At 41.3% G+C, this 20,936-nt stretch overlaps 1 protein-coding gene across 3 annotated transcripts in view; it reads left to right on the top strand.

The window, feature by feature from the left end:
• The window catches only part of LOC307182405 (neurexin-3-beta), a 1,521,800-nt gene that overhangs the window by 1,138,586 nt on the left and 362,278 nt on the right, over nucleotides 1-20,936 (top strand). For all 3 annotated transcript variants that reach the window (XM_079913629.1, XM_079913627.1, XM_079913628.1), the window contains one exon: nucleotides 3,522-3,703. In XM_079913629.1, coding sequence (XP_079769755.1) covers nucleotides 3,522-3,703 — 182 coding nt within the window. The remainder of the gene's footprint in view (nucleotides 1-3,521; nucleotides 3,704-20,936) is intronic.

Raw genomic sequence — 20,936 nt, 5'->3', positions numbered from 1 at the left:
GCGAGCTGTCCAGTTATGAAAACAATAAGCCACGCCCATTGTTGGTGCTTTCGAGACAAAAGAAGTTGTGTGTTATAAAACATGTCATGCTTGTTGACTGTTTGAAGATGAGTATATCCACCTTATCATGGCTAATGGTGACAGTGTGGAGATTCCACTCCTGAAATACTGTGTTGGTTGGAACTCGGCAAAGCAACTTCAGCTGCTTGCAAACTTGCAAACCCTGCAATGTTAAATGGCCAAAATACCACCACAGCATGTTTTTCATCAGTTGAATGAATCACTTTTTGTTAGCAAGCAGGACATTTCCCTGGTTCTGATTATTAATAAATGTAGCATGATCTTAGTACCAGCATACTGAGCACAGTGAGAAACCAGCAATCAGAAACGCTAGTCTCTTTCTCGGAGTAGAGAGCATGTGATTAGGTATTGCATGTCTTAGAAGTGAAAATCGTTAATGGATTAAAGAGGATTCTTATGGTTCCTGGGATGCTCCCAAAAAGTTGATTTGTAATCCACATTTAAAAATAATAAAGTTAACTTTTTAATTTGAAAATGTAAAGTTATTCCATGTTCCCCCGGGACTCTAGGCATTTTATATTGAAATTAACAGAAAGCATGTATTTATCTTTAAAAACCATGCAAGACAACAAAGCTAATTAAAGAAGAAAAAAATAACAAGTTATCAGAGCAGAGGGTTGTAACTATTAATTAACTTCCTCTAAAGCCAGCATTGGACTATGGAAGCATTCAGGGTCTTTAGTCACACTTACTAGCAAATTCAGTACCAAGAATACATTTTTTTTTTTTTTTCAAGAATACATTTTAAAATTTATTTCTATATAGCAGAAAAAGCTGTATGCTAAGGACTTTGTACCTTTTATGCCCTTTTCAGCTATAAAGTTAGAATTATCTAACATAGTGATATCCTAAATTCAGAACAACAGAGGCAGTAAAAATAATTTAAATTAAAAAAACTTAAATCATATTCTCTTTCTACTTATCGTAATATTGTCATAGTGTAGTTTCACTCTTTGTTTATTTAAAAATTGAAGTCACTGTGACCTTTTGGCCACCACATATAAGAAGTTGTATATTTATCTTTTAAAATGCTCTTCCTCTTTGTATTCTTTGTATTGAGAATACTGAACAGGGCAGTGGGTGAAATATAAGCAGAGTAGAAAGTTTGTAAAGTTATTTGTATGGTGAGAAAGCCAGACTAGCTTTTGAAAACATGTCAGATTTAGGGGTTATGGCTTTGTTTTCATTCTGCTTCGTTCTTACGAGAAGGTGTGAAAAAAATGAAGTACAGTCAACTTTACATCATTGGTATAGTTTATTGTAGAATGATATTACGCTACAATGAGTACATGGTAAAGCCAGGCTTTTGGAGGCACGAGGGTCCAGATGGAGACTTAAAGGAGGTGCCACTTATTTAAGTCAGATACTTGGGTCTCTGTTTCCAAGCAGGGTTAACAAATGAAATATTCCATAGAACTGCTGTGAAGACCCAGCTAATAAATCTGAAACACACTTTGGCAAACTGTAAAGCACCGTGTATATGTTGCTACTGTTATCACCTTTTGACTTTCTCTTTCTGTAGCGACAGAATTATTTCCTGATAGAGTATGGATTTATTTCTGTAGCAGAATCCACTATATATTTAGGATAGAATAGGGTAAGATTTTATAACTTGCCACAAAATGTCACAGGCTGATTTGCACTTTTGGTGATTCTATATATTAATCACTGAGTAACCTTCAGTTTTCCAAATAAAGAGTAAAGAGAATGGTGATGACATTTGTAATCATCTACAGAAATGGAATTATTTAAATTCTTCCCAGATGGTGAGATATCAAGAGTAAATCATTATATCCACATTTCTAATTTTAAGAATCTTTGAGGGTGTTGGTGGATAATAAGGAACAAACATTGTTTCGCATGTAGAATTAAACATAAATTTTCCATACTACAATCCCAAATTTTCCAGATGACTGTGGAGGGCTTTTCAGACACCATCCCCTAAGAACTGAGAAACTCGTAAAAGGAAAATAATGTTATGCTGCATACAATACACAAACTGATCATATGGGAGCAACTAGGATACTGACCTTTCAAAGAGGACAAATTAGATTCTATATGCCTCAGAATACAATGTGGGTTCATGCCTTAGAAGAGGATGACATATGACATATACTCCTAATTCTAGCCTCATAGCAGCTTAGTCTGTCATTTCTAAACAAGCTGAATAACTCATTTCTTCTTGAAACAACATAATTCAACCCAATATTCTCTGTAAAGTAAATTGATCAGTGATTGAGATTTTTAGTAAATGCTAGAGATATATGAATGCTTGTCTAATGGTGCTTTAAAACAGTTTCAAGGATTGGACTATGTTCAGTGGGAAACACAAGAAAATCTAATGCCAGATGTTCTCTGAACTTTGAAATGAGTGACATGGAACTACTCACTGTGGGTGACATACACACAGTCATAGAAACTACAGTGGTGTAGTCTGTTCTGGCTACCAAATCTGCATGCTTTTTCCCAAATTCAGATTTAAAAACTTGTTTGTAAAAATAGATTTTTTGAAATTTAGGAGATGCAAATATTTTCTTTATTTGTCTTCCTCTTTGTTTTCTAAGTATTTTAAGTCAATATATTTTTACTAACCCCTGGGTTTATAAATTATAAGAGTTAAAACACAAGTAAATATTAAAAACAACGTTGAACCCACTAGTCATAATTGATAATACTGCTTTTCATGATCAAAATTCATTAAATTGAGGGTTTTTTCCTATGTCTCCTATGTCTTCTTTTTGAAATTTAGTTTGGAAAGGAGCTAGAAACTGTTATAGAATACCGGATAAACACCACAACTTGGGGAAAAAATATAGAGTTAATGTTTTAAAGACCTCCAGAATTAATTTTTACCACCTTTTTTATAGCAACATAAGAGGGAAATAGGCAAATGCTTTGAGTCATGTAACTTGGTTTTCTCAGGCTTTCTTTTCTGTGAGGGTGACAGAGGGCACAGGCAGGAAAGGAATAACGGCTTTGGACTTCCACGTTACCTTTAGTTTTGTGTGGCCGTCCTGGAACTGCTCCCTACTCCACTGACCAGAATATTCTGATAGCTAAGAGATGGGGGAACTAGTTTCCTATCTCCTGCCTGCCCTGGCCTAGATTGAAGAAGGCAGAAAAGTTGTTTGTCCCAAGGTAGCAAAGCTCTCAGACACAGCATGTTATCTGCCCTCTGCCCTTATACAGCAGGATCTGAAGATGCGAGGAATGTCTCTGGCTAGCATCGGCTTTGTTATTAACTCATTTTGCCTGCATCTTTAATTTGGGGTGACAGCCGTCTTCCAAGGCTTTGGATGCCATCCCTCTTGGTCACCATATTCTGGCACGTGGCGGCCATTTCTCGCCACTGCTGCCTGTGCAGAGTCTCAGCAGTGTACCCACAGCTGGCAATACGCACTGCAGGGTCCTGACGGCTCCCTCTCTCCTTGCTTTCGCAGCTGGTGCCACGTACATCTTTGGGAAAAGTGGAGGCCTCATCCTCTACACCTGGCCGGCCAATGACAGGCCCAGCACGCGCTCTGACCGCCTGGCTGTGGGCTTCAGCACCACCGTGAAGGACGGCATCTTGGTGCGCATAGACAGCGCCCCAGGCCTCGGGGACTTCCTTCAGCTTCACATTGTGAGTACTGGACTGTGGCCTGGATTCTCTTGTCTTCCTGGTGGTCTGAGTTGGTGAGGCAGATAAATGCACTGGAACATTCTAGATAGACATGGCAAAGGGGCACATGCTTGTAACGTTGCCTCAGTGTGTTAGAGCCACACCCGGGAGGTGGTGTGTATTAAGCCTCATTCTACCCCTCAGATATGAACCATGATACCCAGAGGGTACCTCGGGGATAGAAAATTTAAAACTCTTCCTGTCCAGACTCCCTCCCCTTCTGGGTGGTTTGACCTGTCATGAAACACTTAACAGACCACTTAGGTGTAAATAAGAGACTGACCTGGTATGGTTCATCTTAACCTGGTGCAAGCAGCAAGGCCACCTTGAGTGTCAGTGATCTCCTAAGTTGGGGGGATCAGCAAAGGTTTGCTGTAAAGGGCCAAATAGAAATATTTGGGGCTTTTCGGGTCATAAGTCTCTGTCAGAGCTACTCAACTCTGCCATTGTTAATGTGAAAACAGCTATAGACAATACATTTTTATGGAATATGTATGACTATATTCCATAAAAATGTATTTCTAAGAACAGGCTGCAGGCTGTGCTTTGGTGACCCCTGCCCTAGCCTGCAGACTTTCTTGTAGCGACATAAAGAACATGTGATAAAAACTGAGGCCACAGTGGGTGGGGCAAAAAGAATCAGCACATTGACCAAGAGTTGGTGTATTTGTGTGTCTTGTATATCCAGCAGTTTGCTTGTATATATAAACCCAATAGGATTGCACCCTCACTCACTGCAGATCATTAAGAACACAGTGCAATTCTAAGAAATTAAAATGATTTGGAGGAAAAATTACTTTGTTGTGAGGATAGAAAATATTTTTAGAGCCACAGTTAACCCATTTTATCACCTGTGCAGTCTGCAGTTAAGAAAGTAGGCTAAAGAAGGATATGATTCTCATCCATAAGTACCCAAAGTGCAGCCACCAAAAGTAAAGAGAGGAATTGTTCTCATTAGGTAGCCATGACAAGGCTAGGAAGAATGGATTTAATTTGGAGCAATAAGAATTAGGTTTAAATAGTAGGCGTGGAAAGCAGTTAAGAGGAAAAGTCAGCGGGGGATTACCACCAACCTCCAAAAAGGAGGAAAAGCAACATTTACTGGGAATCTTTGAATGTGAGTTTTGCTAATGTGCCTATCTACCGAGGAAAGCAGAGTAAGATTTCGTTGCTGGGCTCTGGAGTGGAGGTGGCTGGCTGGAACCAGAGCAGCAAGTTCAGCCCTGGAAGCAGTGCCCGTCTCCAGCACCTGCTCTTCCAATATGCCTTGGAAACAGGAGCAGCTGGAAGGAAGAGGCTTAAGCTGGAAGCCTGTCTGATCTCAGAGTGAACCAGAGCAGGTCAAGACTCTGCTTAGGAATGCAGGGAAGGACTGCTTGGAAACGATCACCTTCAAAACGTAGAATAGGGGTCTTGAGAAGAGTTGTGAACCTTTAAAGCTTCCTCAGATGCTTCAGGAACCATATGGTACTATGAACCTGAGCTTAAGCATCGTACAAAGCCACGCCAAGGAGCACAGAGGAAGGCGGCCATAGTTAGTACAGCTTATCTTTATTTGGCCTGTAAGAACCACCATAATTTACAAAACTGTGAGATTTATGCTGCATATAACTTAATGAGTATTTCATGGCAGCTATAACTAGTCTATTATTACCAGCTCACTTTCATTTTCTTTTTTTATTCAGTGTGACTTACTAGGAAGAATAAGATTTGACACAGCCATGAGCACCTTTATCGAGTCAGATAATGTGCTACCAGTTTATCCATTTCTTCCCATTCCCGTTTTGTAAAGTGTCTCCACTTTTAAGAGAAATGTTGTTTGTTTGTTTTTTTTCTGGTAGTTTAGTTGGAGTTGGCAGTGTTTTTATAAAATGGATATGAGGATCCTGGGAACTTCAGGGAGGAACCAAAGCATTCCATGTTAAATCTTAAAAGCAAAACTACAAGAAATCTTACATCAAAATATGTAGAGCCCCCTGGGTATTGTAGACTTATTCCAATGATGCTTTCATTGCTTAAACATTCTGGAAAATTCCAACAGATTGTCCTTCAGAGCTTGCGTTAGGAAATGCCATCTGATATTTTTAGAGAAAAGTAAAAGAGACCCTACGATGTAAAGAAACCACACCATTCTGGAATGGACCCGACATGCCTGTGACCCTCTTGAGCATGGAAACCCTTCATTGGTCTAGTAATTTCAAATCATTTTCTGTTCACTAATGGATCGTTTCTGGTGTCTACCAGAGATAGAAAGTGTGTGTGACTGTATTCCAGTAAAAATGTACTTGTAAGAACAGGCTATAGGCTGTACTTTGGTGACTATAGCCCTAGGCTGCAAAGGTCCTCTTAGAGATGTAAAGAATATGTGATTAAAAACCGAGGTCAGAGTGGGCAGAGCAAAGGGAAGATTTTTTACCACATTGGAGAGGGAAGTTCCAAGTGGAAGGTCAAAAGACTTGATGACAAAATCCAGCCTCTTGTTTTGGACATTTACATAGACGCATCAGGAGAATGAAGCCATAAATACCTACTAATTTTATATGACTTTCACAATCTGTCATAGTGGATTTGTTTATTAAACACAGTTTGTTTCCTTGTACTAAAGAAAATTACTCAAAAAGAAAGGAAGCGCCACTACTGAGAGCGGAAAGGGTTGGACAGGAGGTAAACGATTTCATTCCCCCTTGCAGTGCCCGGGCTCTGGCAAGGGACACATGTGGGCAAAGCTTCATTCTTCGAGTGCGGGTGTTAATTGTGGAAATAACCAAAAATACCTTGGTGCTACTTCTGAGTTGTTGTCAAGCTAGTACATTGCTCCAAAACAAAGTGTAAACTCTGAAATTAGTGTGTGTGGGGCGCAGGGGAGAGCACGAGAGAGGAAGGAGGGAAAGAGATTGAGAGTTTGTGTTTTATATACAGCTGCTGAAGGCGATTCCTAGGAATTCCTGGAGGTTTTGAGCAGTGGTAACACTGTCATTGGAATAAGCCCTTTTTACCCCCCAAGTTAACCTATTTGAGGGAAGAGGAAATGCTCTTCCAAGAACAGGGGGAGTGTGACCCCAAGATGAGCACTCACACTAAAACAGACTCGCCTATCGTGGAGACCCCAGAGTAGGAATGGCAAAGAGGCTTCATCTCGCCTGCCCGCTCTGAGTGCCTCTCGCTCTCTCAGTGCAAGCACTGCATTGGGAGGATTCGTGAGAGCAGTAGGTAAATCCAGCAAGTAGGAGTTCTGGCTTCCACTAGCCATGTCTGCCACTCTAGGCTGCACACAGCCCTTCCTCACATGCTTGAAGTCTCCCATATCTCTTCCTTTGTCATCCTGAAATCCCCACACGTTAAAAACTCTGTAGGGAAGTAGGTATCTTTTTCAACTCTTAGTGCCCTGGAGGTCTTTGAATCACTGACTAATTAGTTTAGTCAGTCTTCTTATTATCCTTACCCCACCAGGCTAAGGTCAGCTGCTCTGACAGGGTTTGAGTTCTGTTGGGATGGTTGGGAAGCAAGAAGGAGAAATTAGAATGGCTGATTTGGGGACATACAACATTTGGGGGAATGGCAAGAATTTATGGAGAGAGCTTGGGCAGAATGAAGGCATTGGTGCCCTAGGGTGAAGAATTGGTGCAAAGAGAGAGACACTAAGACAGAGCTGGGTAGGTGCCGTAGGCACAATTTTTCCTGTTTCACAGTTTGCTCAGATTATCTGTTGTTCTCACCGAGTGAACAGAGGCTCTTCTTTCTTTTGCTGATTTCTTTTAAACCAAACGTCTTCCCACTCATCTGGGCCTCGTGGTGATTACATAGACTTATTAAATAAGGCAAGAATTAGATCATTAAAAAAAAATCAGAGAAGGCCAAGAGATCAAAATAATTCAGAGATTGCTTCAAAGTAGCTTACATTTCTTCGTTTTTGGTTCACACTTCTGTGATGTACTATTTTCTGTGTCAATTATTAATCATGATATTAATGAAATCACAGACAAAATGTGTCTGACAAAGGCAAAAAGATCTTTGCTGAAGTATGTGTTCATGAAATAAAATTCTGTGGAGGGGAGGGTATCATAGGGCAGAGGGATTTTTACAAATTATTGTTTCAAATATAAGTTCTCTCCACTGAAATCTATTGTTAAGAAATTAATCTGCTCAGTATTTGGAGAGAAGCTATTCCTGTGAGTGGCATCTGCCTACCGTCCCTTCATCTAGGCTCTGTGGAGCAGTGTCAAGTTACATTCACCTTCTTTATACAACAGAGACCAAACTGAATAGGACCAGAGAAAGGATTACCATGGAGTGCCTGCTATTGCCATCCTGAAACTCTTGACAGAGATAGCTTCTCTTTATGTAGTTAGCTTCCCTTTATGTAGTTAATGCAGGGTGTAAAATTAGCTTCTCTTTATGTAGTTAATGCAGGGTGTAAAAAAGACATCCTATTCATTTTATTCTCTCTGTGTGTAATTTACAGTAAATCCTCTTGGATTTATTTTTTAATTATGAGCCTTTCAGGAACAGTGGAAATTTATGTGTCAGGACATCTGTTTTGTTTGACAAGAATCTATAACCTTCCCCAACTGTTCCCCTCCTGGCTTATAATGTAGATACTTACATAAACCAAAGTAGAAGAGAAAGGGTTAGTATTGTTCACATTGACCTCCTTTCCAAAATGGTAAAGTGTTCTCTTTCCAAAAAACTGCCCCCGCCCCCCGCAAAAAAAGACTGATGATATTCTCGTAGTGTCAGGTTTGGGAAATCAGATATTTAAGTTTGGCTTGTATAGCATTGTTTTCCCATAATTTACAGCACTTGAAGAGACTTCTGGAGAAAAAACGGGAGCAGAGCTGAATTATGATAAATGGTCTGTTGCTCACATCTATTGCATGTATAAATTGCTGGCCTGGATGCTTCACTTGGCTGTCCCCGTGTGGGATATTTACAGCAAACCATCAACATCTTTTGGGTTAGTGTTCAGTGAGTTTAGGTGGCTGTTAGCTTAGGTTCATCTCTGGATTTGGCCGGTGGCAGAACTGGACTGGGTTCAGGCATTGTACCTGGGGGCATCTGCAGAGGAGTCCAGAGGAATATTGACATTCGAGGCCGGTAACACAAGTAAAGAGGGAAAGAACAAGAAATCAACAAAGGTGTCCACCAGATGCAATTTTGCTTCCCACAGAGCGCTGCGCGCTGCAGGTTAGCTCTGTATTTCCTTTTGCTGCTCTTTGTTCTTAGTGAGAAAGGCCTCTTTGGGTTTTCTAGCCTTAGGAGCTTTTCCAGATCATTAGCCACTTCTGTGGAGAGGGCCTGCTGGGGATCGTCTCTGTAGCTCCCAGCTTGGCCGTTCCATCCCGGCGGAGTTGGAGGAGAAGGTGGGAGAAGGGAGTGGAAGGGGGTTTTGCGGAAGCGACTGCTTATGTAAGCTGGACCAGAGGCAGCACCTGCATGGGAGTCGAGTGTGTTTCCTCAGATCTTTTGTTATTTCCAAGGTGGCTCTACCTAAATCTGTTGGCTTTGATTCCATGCTTCATGTTGAAAGGCAGAAGCTGTAGTAGAAAAATGTGCTTAATTTGTGATCAGAAGATTTGGATCTGAGTCTCATTTCTGTCCATATCCAGTGAGCTACTTGGCTTTCAGCAAGTCACTCCACTGCTTTGAGCTTCACCTTTCTCTTCTTTTAAATGGGCACCAAACAGCTTACCTAGTAAGGATTTCCTGAGGTTCAGAGGAGATAAAGTATTCAGAAGTTGTTTTGTTGTTGGCAAAGGACTGCATGAAGATAGAATGGTAGTTTTCTTGATGAAATATCCAGCAGGTGATGACTTCATTCAAGAAAAAAAAAAAAAAAAATATATATATATATAGTGAAAGGAAGAACATGTTTTATAATGGAAAGCAGAATTTCATTTTAAGTATTTTTGAGAGTCTACTTAGACACTTTCTGCAAGCAAATTCCTATTTTATCTGATCAAAAGCAAATTTTTGAATTAACCAAATCCACAATTGAGACTTCTGGTGTGTTCCGTTAGCACGCGGTGAAGAACCCAGTTTCCGCTGAGAGACGCCTGGTTAGGTCAATAGGCTAAGTAGAATCCTGCAGCTTCCTGGGTGTCTCATTGCAGGGCATTATGTCTCTACAGTGTCATGAGGTGATGCACTGTGCTTCTTCTGCACTTCAGTACAATGTTCCAAAGGGCTCTACGCTTACCAATAAAAGTGTAATCCACCCTGCCCTGAAGTTCCTTCTTCGGTCGTATGAACCCTATCTCATCTTGCCTAAAGAAGATGAAGGAGGATGAGGTGGTGGTGGTGGAAGGGGGGGAGGAAGAGGAGAAGAAGGAGGGGAAGACGGAGGCGAACAGAACAATAACCACAAACAGCACCATCAGGAGAGCAAAATCTTTCTAGGCGATGAGAGTATAAAAGTGGTTTGAGGGGCTTCCCTCGTGGCGCAGTGGTTGAGAGTCCGCCTGCCGATGCAGGGCACACGGGTTCATGCCCCGGTCCGGGAGGATCCCACGTGCCGCGGAGCGGCTGCGCCCGTGAGCCATGGCCACTGAGCCTGCGCGTCTGGAGCCTGTGCTCCGCAACGGGAGAGGCCACAACAGTGAGAGGCCCGCGTATCGCCAAAAAAAAAAAAAAAAGTGGTTTGAGACCCACCATGGGCACCAGATAAAGACATAAAGGACTTGGCCCTATACTTGGGCATTAATAGAGCCCAGAAAGGGTCATTGCTAGAACGAGCATCCCAGTATGGGTACAGCCAGATCGAGTGGAGATGAGGAGCTGCTGCCACCAAGTAAACTGGAAACATAAAAGCACATGTACAGGTAAAAGCATCTCATAGATTTTTTGATTCCTCAAATATAAAAGAAAAATGAATGATAAATCTAGTGTGCGGATGAAAGTTACAGTAATACAGTCGTAAAAATTGAGTTGGCAGAGCATGTAGAAAGTATTTTATGGCTGGTACACAGTTATGAGAAATGAGGCCAAATGACCATATCTTTCTCATTTATCACTTACACCAGTGACCCTTTGACTGTTAACTGATGATAGTCCTGTTTCAGCATCCTCAATGCACACATAATATGAATTTAGAGAAATTAGAATTAAGAGAATTTAGCTCATGAGTGACATTCTTTATACGTGAACTGAGTGTTTTTTTATGTGCCAGGCTAAGTGCTATGTTTTGGGGATAATGTGATCAACCTTGGCTCACATAGAGCTAACAGACTTGAAAGAACACAGTGATTAAAATATGAGAAATTAGGTTTTCTACATATTTATGAGATGATGTATTGAAACTCTTGCATGGCTCCTGGTATATAGTGAGCTTTCAATCAAGGATAGCTTTTAATATTATTGGTACTGTTTTTTCAATTAACTTTTCTTTAAGTCAGAGAAAACAATATATTTTATTTTCCTAAATAATGAATAGACTTTTAATCAGATCTTTGAGATGTCAACTTAACTAATATAAAATTCTAAGGAAGCATCAGGATACTACTGATTTAAAGTCAACCTGGTAGCATATACCCTAGATTATTGCGGTTATCAAATAGCTGAACGAGTTTTGAATAGCAGAGGCTTTTCAGACAGATGAATCCAAAGTGCAACAAGCAAGGCAAACCCTAGGCACCATCAAGTGAGTGCTGGGGCTCATATGACTTAATGGCAAGCCTACCTTAATGCTGTCGTTTAGATGAATTATCTCATTGACCCACCACTTACACTGTTACTAGTCATTACTCCTGGGGTATTGTTCAGGGCAAGAAATAACTCACAAACTCCCTGAAGCTATAGACGACGGATTTTAGATCCCTGGCTGCATTCAGAAGGCATGGACCTCAGCATATTGATTGGGGAATTCATTAGCCACCCACCCCACAGCATCATGTGCTTAGATCCTGATGCTGTCACTGGGGCTGTTTCATCTTGTTAGTGTTTCCCCGATTGATGGCGGAGGGAACTGTATAACCATATTAGCCTCAAAGATAGTACTGACCGCCAGACCTGTCATTTCCCAGCCTGAGATGACACCTTTGGAGCCTAGAATCACTTACAGACATTTAGATAAGCCCTGCTGATCGACCAAACTAACCTTCATCCCAAAGTCAGTTCATACTCAGGATGACAGGAGATGATTGGCAATTCAAATGTCTCCTATTCTATTCTTGACTCCTTAGTTAACCTCTTTTAATTCAGTTTATTTTTCTACTCCATTTTCTATAAATTGGCAGGTAATTTAATAGCATTGATGGTTATTTCCTACATTTGCTTCAGACTATATCTTTAGAGATCATCTTACGTGACTACCATTGCTGTCGCTCACCACTAATACTGACAAAGTACCAGGTACCAGACATTGTGCAAGGCCTTTGTTTATTTTATCTTATTATGAGCTCGCAACAACTCAGTGAGGTAGTCACTATTAATAGCCTCACTTTATAAATGAGGCAACTAATATTTAATGAAGCTAATGAATTTCCCAAGATAGCACTGCTAATAAACGGCTGAGCAGGCATTCAGATCCAGTTCTGATTCTTAACTACTATTACACCCCTGATGAAAGCTTCAGAGTGGAAAGTGTACTGGTGATGATTTTAATTCAACACGTATTTATGAAACGGCAATTTATTTGGAGTTGGTGGAGATATGAAGAGGTTTAATATCAAGGAGGAAATAAAAATTGTACATATGGCTCCGTTTTAAGGGAGGTTGGGCTGTATACCAAGGAAAGTAAGAATATTACTGGTTGTAGACATTGAAGAAATGGACATGGACAGGGTGGGTCAGATTTGGGCTGGTGGAATCTGGAGAAGGAACACGCCAGATGAAGATGCTAGCATGAGCGTAACCTCAAAGGAAGGAAATCCAAGTTATATTCTCAAATTAGGTGTTCATTGTGTCCAGAATAAATGAGTTGAGGGAATGGGCGGACAGTGTGGCATGGCAGACAGATCCCGTGTTTTAGAGGAAAGTGGTCTGTGATTCAAGGTCTAGCTTTGCCTCCAACCAGCTGTATGTCCTTGGGTGAATTTTTTGACTTCTCTGTAAACTAATAATGTCACCTCGCAAGTCTGTGTAAAGATTTATAGTAATGTGTGAAAATGTTTAATGACTCTTATCTGGTCTGCGATAGATGCTAAACTAATGATAGCTATGTTTTGGGTTTATTTATTTTTTTCTTTCCAGGTACTTTAGGCCTGTAGTGGGGAGAATTTGAATGATTGATAGATTTCTTCTGAAAGCAGTGAGAAGACATTTTGAAAGTTTTTGAGCAGAAGACGAAATGCCCAAAGCTTAATTTTTAGGAAGATTATTGGGCTCCATTGAAAGAATGTTTTTCAGTGGGTTCAAGAAAAATAAATAGCAGGTGATTGTTTAAGTGGTCCAGGAAAAATGTTTTTAAGGACTTATTCTGTGATGATGATCATAGGCAGGTAATGAGGATGCAACAAAAGGACATTTCAGAGCTAGAATCAACAGGTATTGCCAGCTGGTTGAACGAAAGAAAGAGACAAGTAAGGAATGTCTAGACTGGGAAAGTTATGATTTCAACAACGATCAAATAGGGGACATGTAAGAAAAATAGATTTTAGGATAAAATCATAGTTTGACTTTGGTGTTGCAAAATATAAGGTATCCCAAGAGTCAATCCATAGAGATTTCCAATAGGAAATGGGTGATGAACTCTGATGAGAGATAAGAGCTAGAGGTAGGGACTTGAGAATTCTCAGGTTGGCAGTAACAGTGGAATCTCTGAGGACTGCTGAGATATCCAAGGAGATAAGTGAGTAGGAACTTGGGAAATATATACAAAACTTTACAAGATGAAGGAGAAAAAGGAAGGAAGCTAAAAAAGAAAAGGCTACAGGTTCAGGCAAAACCTAGATAGTGAAGTTTTGCAGAAATCATAAAGCTTGAGAGAGGTTTTCAAACCCAAGCAGTTCTAGAGCTTTTTTTTTCCCATACCTTTTGGACAAACATCTGTCATTTGAAATCACTTTGCGGGGACATCTTCTTTGTCTTTATTGTTATTTATTACAGCATATAATATTTGTCACTCTGGTCCTCTCACCAGTCATTTTGTGTTTCTTCCCTTGGTAGTTGTCATAAGCATTACTAACTCAGAGCCAGAAGACACAGGGTCTAGTCCTGGCTCTGCCACCAACTAGCAGGCATCTCAAGTAAGCGGGAGAGATATAGATATTGTTCTGCCAACCTCATAGTATAGTAGGGAAGGTCAATTGAGAGAATGCATGTGAATGTGCCCTGTTACCATTGAGAGACCTACAAAATTAAATAAGATTGTTTTCCTAGTTTTCCATCCACTAGAGCTCTTGGTGCCTAAGTGGTTGGAAATCTGTGAATGAACACCTAAAAGATGTTAAAGTGGTTGTAGTTTTCAGCAGGAAGGTTAGCGACCAGGCAGATGGGGATCAGAGCCAAAATGGGAATTGACCCAACTGCCAGATCCCATGGCCTGCTGTGGTCCTCAAAGGGGATGAGTCTCTCAGACCTTGTCTCTCACCGCTTGGGGCATCGCTTTGGGGGAGGCCATTTGGATTTACGGTCATGCTGCAGTTCTCTAAAGAAGAACCCCCCGGTGCTGCCGGTCACCATGGTCAGTGAGGCATGGAATCTGATTACCCTTATCGTTATTTTAGCTTGCATGCCTACAGATGTTACTAATGGTCATAAAATTATTCAGCCCTTTTTAAAATGCAAACGGCAGTAGTTCAGTTACTGAAGCCTTTTGGAAATGACTTTTACTGGTTGATTTTCATAGCTACAAACTCGTATTCTTACCTGACGACATGCATGTTTTTGTAATCACTTCTGTATTTGCTCTTTTATTTATTTTCCAGTGTGCCTGCCACTTTGTATATATCAGCTCCTTTAGTCCTCACAACACTGTCAAGTTGGTGAGATTACTTCTGTTATAGAGATTAAGAAACTAAGGCTTAGAGGATTAAATAACCATTGCTTGCAGTGCTGAGAAGGAAAGAAGACTAACTATCAGTATATTTCATGCTAATGTCATATATAGTGCTTTCAAGAGTTACCTACTAAGTATTGAGGTTGGATGTGGTGAATTTAGCGGGACCTGTGATTTTTTTTTTTTAATCTATGCAGTTAAGAATGGTAAACAGAAATGGAGGAGTGGGGCACAGTATTTTGACTAAAGCAGAATATGTAATTGGAACTAAGTCATTTTATTTCTTGATTCAAAGAAATTCTTCATTTTATGTCGCATTTGATTGCTTCCCAGTATGTTTTTTGTCTCAACAGCATTAAGGCATCCATTTACCCCCAAATTGCTTTCTTAAACACCCTTATGCAAAATGGGCTTGGAAACTAATCTAAGGTTTTGCATGCAATATGGTGGACCAAGAGATTCAGAGGCAACTTTTCTTGTCAAATTTTAACAAAAATCCTCTCAAATGTTGCATATCTGAGCAGAGATTATTGGACAAATGCCTTCACATATTTCATTGTGTGATAAATGCTCTATTAGAAGTCTTCAAGTATTCTTATGTAAAAATTGTAAATGATCTCAAACAATACAAAAACACATTTAGTCTCTCTGCAGTCAGTATTTAATTGTATGTATTTCTAATTTAAAACCAAATATGAGTGTCTTCGCAGAAGCCCTGGACTGTCATCCACTGGTCTGTTAGTTTCTACTGTCCAGTGGCAGAGTGTAGTAAAAACTTGAAAGGTAGACCTTTTCACCGGAAATCACATTCCTTGAAGTGGGAGCAGATTCCCTTCAATTTACCCCTGACTTGATGACTAGTCCCTAAGGTTAGCAAGCGCTCACCTTTGCCACTTAGATCAGTGATGCTAGGGTGGGTTTTGTAGCATAACTAAACAGCAAAGTTTAATTCAACACTGAAGCTTGAATGAAAACAATTAGTTTGGTGTGATGTGTTTCCCAGAACACAGTGCACCATGGGGGAGGGTCTTGGACTATCCACAACGCACAACTACCTGTTAAAAAAAGACAAAAATCTCCCTGAGGTCTGGTTGCGAATGTATACAGGGGCATATAGCGAGAAGTATAACATGACAGACTTAGCTTTAGGTGAGAGGCGGGTGGGAGGAATAGAATTCTCAAGTTAAAGTTAGCCAGGCAGGTGAAGATGAGTAAAGTACTTTAGTGAAAAACAATTCAATCATTTATTTATTTATTTTAACATCTTTATTGCAGTATAATTGCTTTACAACGTTGTGTTAGTTTCTGCTGTATAACAAAGTGAATCAGCTATATGTATACATATATCCCCATATCCCCTCCCTCTTGCATCTCCCTCCCTCCCACCTTCCCTATCCCACCCCTCTAGGTGGTCACAAAGCACGGAGCTGATCTCCCTGTGCTATGCGGCTGCTTCCCACTAGCTATCTACCTTACGTTTGGTAGTGTATATATGTCCATGCTACTCTCTCACTTCGTCCCAGCTTCCCCTTCCCCCTCCCTAATCACTTATGTTTTCAACCAGCTCCTACTACATGCCAGGTAAGTTCTAGGTGCTAAGTTCTAGGTGCTGGGAATACAAGAGTGAACAAGATAGTGTAACCCCTGGACTTGGGTAGCTGACCTTCTGGTTGGGATTCCTCAGTCGGTACAAGCAGTCAGAACCTAAGTTCTGCAGAGCTTTGTGAAAGCCCAAGGTCATCTACATTTAATTGATTAAAGTAATAACAGAGTGGCGAATCCCCCCAAACTTTTGTTTCCATCTTTGAACTTTTCTGTTTTCCAAATCCCCATGTGAACCTCCCTTACTCTTTTTTTTTTTTTTTTTTTTTTTTTTTTTGCGGTATGCGGGCCTCTCACTGCTGCGGCCTCTCCCGTTGCGGAGCACAGGCTCCGGACGCGCAGGCTCAGCGGCCATGGCTCACGGGCCCAGCCGCTGCGCGGCACGTGGGATCCTCTCCCTGACTCTTACAATCAAAACAGAGCAAAGGGGCTTCCCTGGTGGTGCAGTGGTTGAGAGTCCGCCTGCCAATGCAGGGGACGCAGGTTCGTGCCCCGGTCCGGGAGGCTCCCACGTGCCGTGGAGCGTCTGGGCCCATGAGCCATGGCCGCTGAGCCTGCGCGTCCGGAGCCTGTGTTCCGCAACGGGAGAGGCCGCAGCAGTGAGAGGCCCGCATACCGCAAAAAAAACAAAAAAACAACAACAAAAAAAAAACAGAGCAAAGGACCCTCTCACCAGCTGGGGGTTCTGCTGTGACCACCATAACGACCACTCTGGTTTGTTTTCAGTACCAAAAGGAAACAAAAAAGAATAACATCTTTACCCCCAGTTTCAGTTCCTTGTTCTTCCACATGACTGTGACCATTCCTATTGTTTCATTTTGTAATTGTGCAGGATGCCTTCAGAACATCCATCCATATTTCACAGGCAGCAGAGTTGCTAGAGGCGTCCACATAGCACTAACCGACAGAAAAGAAAGACAAAAACCAAAATCAACCAAATGAAAACCCAGCCTCCCCAGAGACAGACCACACCACTTCCAGTATACTTTTCAAGCCTATAGACCATCAGGTCTGCACATTGACCCAGAGCTTCCCCTCCCCGACCCCAGGCATTTGCAGAATCAACCCCTGTGGTGACAATATCAGCGCAAATTAGGTTTTTTCCCTCCACTTAACTGAACGCTCCAGGAAACAGAATGGAACCACATGTTTCCCTTTGATTCACACCCAAACACTGCAAAACACAGAGTGTGTACTTCCTCCTTCAAGCTGTGTGTGTGCGTTAAGCACATGCAAACATTGGATTGAAATGCAGACACATAAGACAGCTCTGGAGAAAACCATAGAAGTCTTTTTCTTCCCTTTCTCTAAATCTCCATCTTTGATTTGAGCTAGATCTTTGCAGAGATTCAAAGAATATTGTTTTACAAGGATTCTCCAAAGAGCAGTTCAGTGTGTTTCATCCAGAATTGAGTATTCACCATATCATAGCAGATCCCCTTTCAGAACTGGGAACTTACCCTTAGCTCTCTCCTTATAAATTACTATTCATTTCTGATAAAGAGAACTGAGAAACACCCACTTTGTATGATTTACATGAAAGAACATAGAAGGCACATTAGGTAAGTTTTCCTGTGTTTCCACAAATTGCTTCTTTGTTAAAAGTGAGTGTTTGGTTTAAGTAGTATATTAACAAAGAATTCTCCTCTGGTATAAACCCCAACTGAAGCAGGAAGACCAAACTTCTCTTTGAGGCATGCAGATTGAGCTCTCATGTCTCTCTCCAAGAGAATAGTTGACATTGCAGAATAGTGAGAGCTGACTACAAATTCTGTGCATGTGGTTGTACGTGACATGAGCTGGTCAGAAGGTTTTGTGTGATATCTCACTGCCGCAGAGGCCAACATCAAAGAATTGAGACCAAACATTTCACCCGGCAGGACAAGAGTGAGTGTGTGTGTGTGTGTGTGTGTGTGTGTGTGTGTGTGTGTGTGTTTTAAAGCCTAAACAGAACAACACTGTTCTGTGAACTCCAATTGGGCTGCTAGCCACCTAGAGTCCCCCAGTAACCTTGGACTTAGAGTTGCTAGATTTGGGAAAGCTAGTCTTCTTTTTCACACAGCACCTTCTGGAAACAGACTCCCATGGAGTCACTGTGGGTGTCTGTAAGAAGCCATGGTTCTGTTCCCTTCTGCCTTCAGGGTGGTTGAAGATTTGATTGCCTCTGAGAGGGACTTTCTGCCATTCACGATGACTGACAGCGAGGCTGGAGCCAATTGTGCCCTCTTCGCTGGTCAGGAACCAGGTCAGCACACTAGACTCCTGAGCGTGTGCGGGGCAGCTGCGTGCGGGCATCTAAAATGGAGCTGCTGCAGTTGCCCCAGCACCTCTTTCCTTTCTGTGTTCACTGACCGGAAGGACAAGAATGAAGCCGCTTCTTCCTTGGCTGTCCCTGGTGTTTGGCATCAGTACACAAACAAGCCCACTTCCTCCACTTAGTTCCAACTTGCTGGTCCTGGTTCCTAATCTCAGAGACCAGGCTGTCCCTCGTCTTCACCATGTGGGGTTTAGAGAATGTGCCCAGCTAGTGCCCCTTGAGCATCATCCAGTACACAAATATATTTTAATTTTCGGATAATTCATATGCAACTTGAGATTTCCAGTTTCTTTTAAAACTATTGGAAGGTTCAGCTGCGTGAGGCCACTGTTCCTGTGCGGCGTGGGTCAGCTGGGGATGAGGAACCTGCTGCCAGTTCTATGACACGGCGTTTCCAGCCACCCGAGGCGCCACCCTCTCTCTGTCACACACATCCCCAGCTTCCTCATCCCTTCCCTGGCCTGCCCCACACCTGCAGACACCTGATCTTGCGATTCCTCTCACACAGAAGTGTGTTAACAGTTTTAAGTCGTACCTTCGAGTCTTATGCATACATGGTGCTCTCAAACATTTCCACAGACACAGCTATTTTAAATATTTACTTTAGAAGAGCTTAAAAGTTGATTTTTATGTTACTGTCCTAAGGGTACATATTTGCCTGCTCAGAAATATTTGGGGCTCATATATTCATATATTTCATGTATATAATCTGTTCTTTAGCATAACACATTCAATGATTTTAACTCAGTGGTTCACCTTACCTGTGCTCTTTGAAGAACCTTCACATTGAACACAGAATGGTAATTTGTAGATGAAGATTTTATTAATTTTCCTGGGAAAAGTTGGGTGTCATTCCTAAAATATGACATTATATATAACATGCATAAAATAACATATTTTCCTATGTTTCAATTCATAATTTTACAATATCAGTGTGTCAGGGTTTTCTTGACTCTTCACAGAAATTGTCTTCACACAGATCTCTGATTAGTTAGCCTCTCTGAAGGGGGCTGCCTTTCAGGGGCGTATCTTTCTGAGAGCTCTGAATTCTGACAGGAGGGAGAGGTGACACATGACTGAGGAACACAATTGTTAGACCCCTTTCCTTACTCAGGGGCTTCGGCTGTCTGTATCAGAATGCTTCACCTACTTCCTTTGGGATTGCTTTTCCTGTTCCATTCCTCACATAGTCAAGAATCTCTTTTCCCCCCTACTCCTGACAATTTTACCTAAGCATTTTCTTCCGTTGCTTTAGGCCATTGCTCCCAGTCATATCACCTTCTGAGACTGTGAATAATTTTTTCCCTTCAATTATATTGTTACCTTGCAGGTATTTATAGGCTACGATCTTGTCCCCTGGAGTCATTGCTTTGCTAGACTTTATAAATTTAGCTCTCACCACCTCTCTTCCTATGTTTTATCTTCTAGCCTTTACAGCACTCCTTTTTTTTTTTTTTTTGAGTCTATCTTTATAGCTTCTATACTATTTCAATATTCTTCCCAAACTAGAGAGGTCAGAATAGCACATCATATCCCAGGTATTACTGTGAATATTTGATTTTAGGGAGGGAAATCAAGAGGGGGAGGATTACTTCAAAACTGAACTTAATCTATTTTGTGACGCAGAAAAATAGACAAAATGGTAGAGAAATCTACCAGGGCAGCGTTTCCATATATTTTAACATACTATTAGAATAATCCTGGAAACTTAAGGGGAAATGATGATTTTTCTGAGAGAAAATGGCTTGCTCCCATTAGATATTTGTACCTGTCCTTTAGAGTAAGATATCCTTTAAAAATCCAGGCTTCAAATATGATTGTGTAGGGCTTCCCTGGTGGCGCCGTGGTTGAGAGTCCACCTGCCGCTGCAGGGGACACGGGTTCATGCCCCGGTCCGGGAGGATCCCACATGCCGCGGAGCAGCTGGGCCCGTGAGCCATGACCATTGAGCCTGCGTGTCCGGAGCCTGTGCTCCACAGGGAGAGGCCACAATAGTGAGAGGCCCGCGTACCACACAAAAAATATATATATATGTATATATGATTGTATAATAAGATGGGTTTCTTTCCGCATAGCACATGAGCTTTTAAACCAATATTATCATTAACATTATTATTATTGTTATTGTTATGAATATTATTATTCCTGTCTCTATGTTTTAAATTTAAGAAACAGCATTACGCATTTAATTTTAGGAAGAAAAACCAAATTGCAACATGAACCACTTTGGTACTAGCTTTAAGTTCTAGTTCACGTCTGCCGGCATTGGAAGCATTTCATCAATGTGGCAAATTGGGTGTAGCCTCCAGGGAGCCCTGCAAGGAACAGAGGCTGGCTGGCTC

Source organism: Stenella coeruleoalba, assembly GCF_951394435.1.
Source record: "Stenella coeruleoalba genome assembly, chromosome: 2".
NCBI classification, from domain to species: Eukaryota; Metazoa; Chordata; class Mammalia; order Artiodactyla; family Delphinidae; genus Stenella; species Stenella coeruleoalba.
This window is presented reverse-complemented; position numbering and strand designations above follow the sequence as displayed.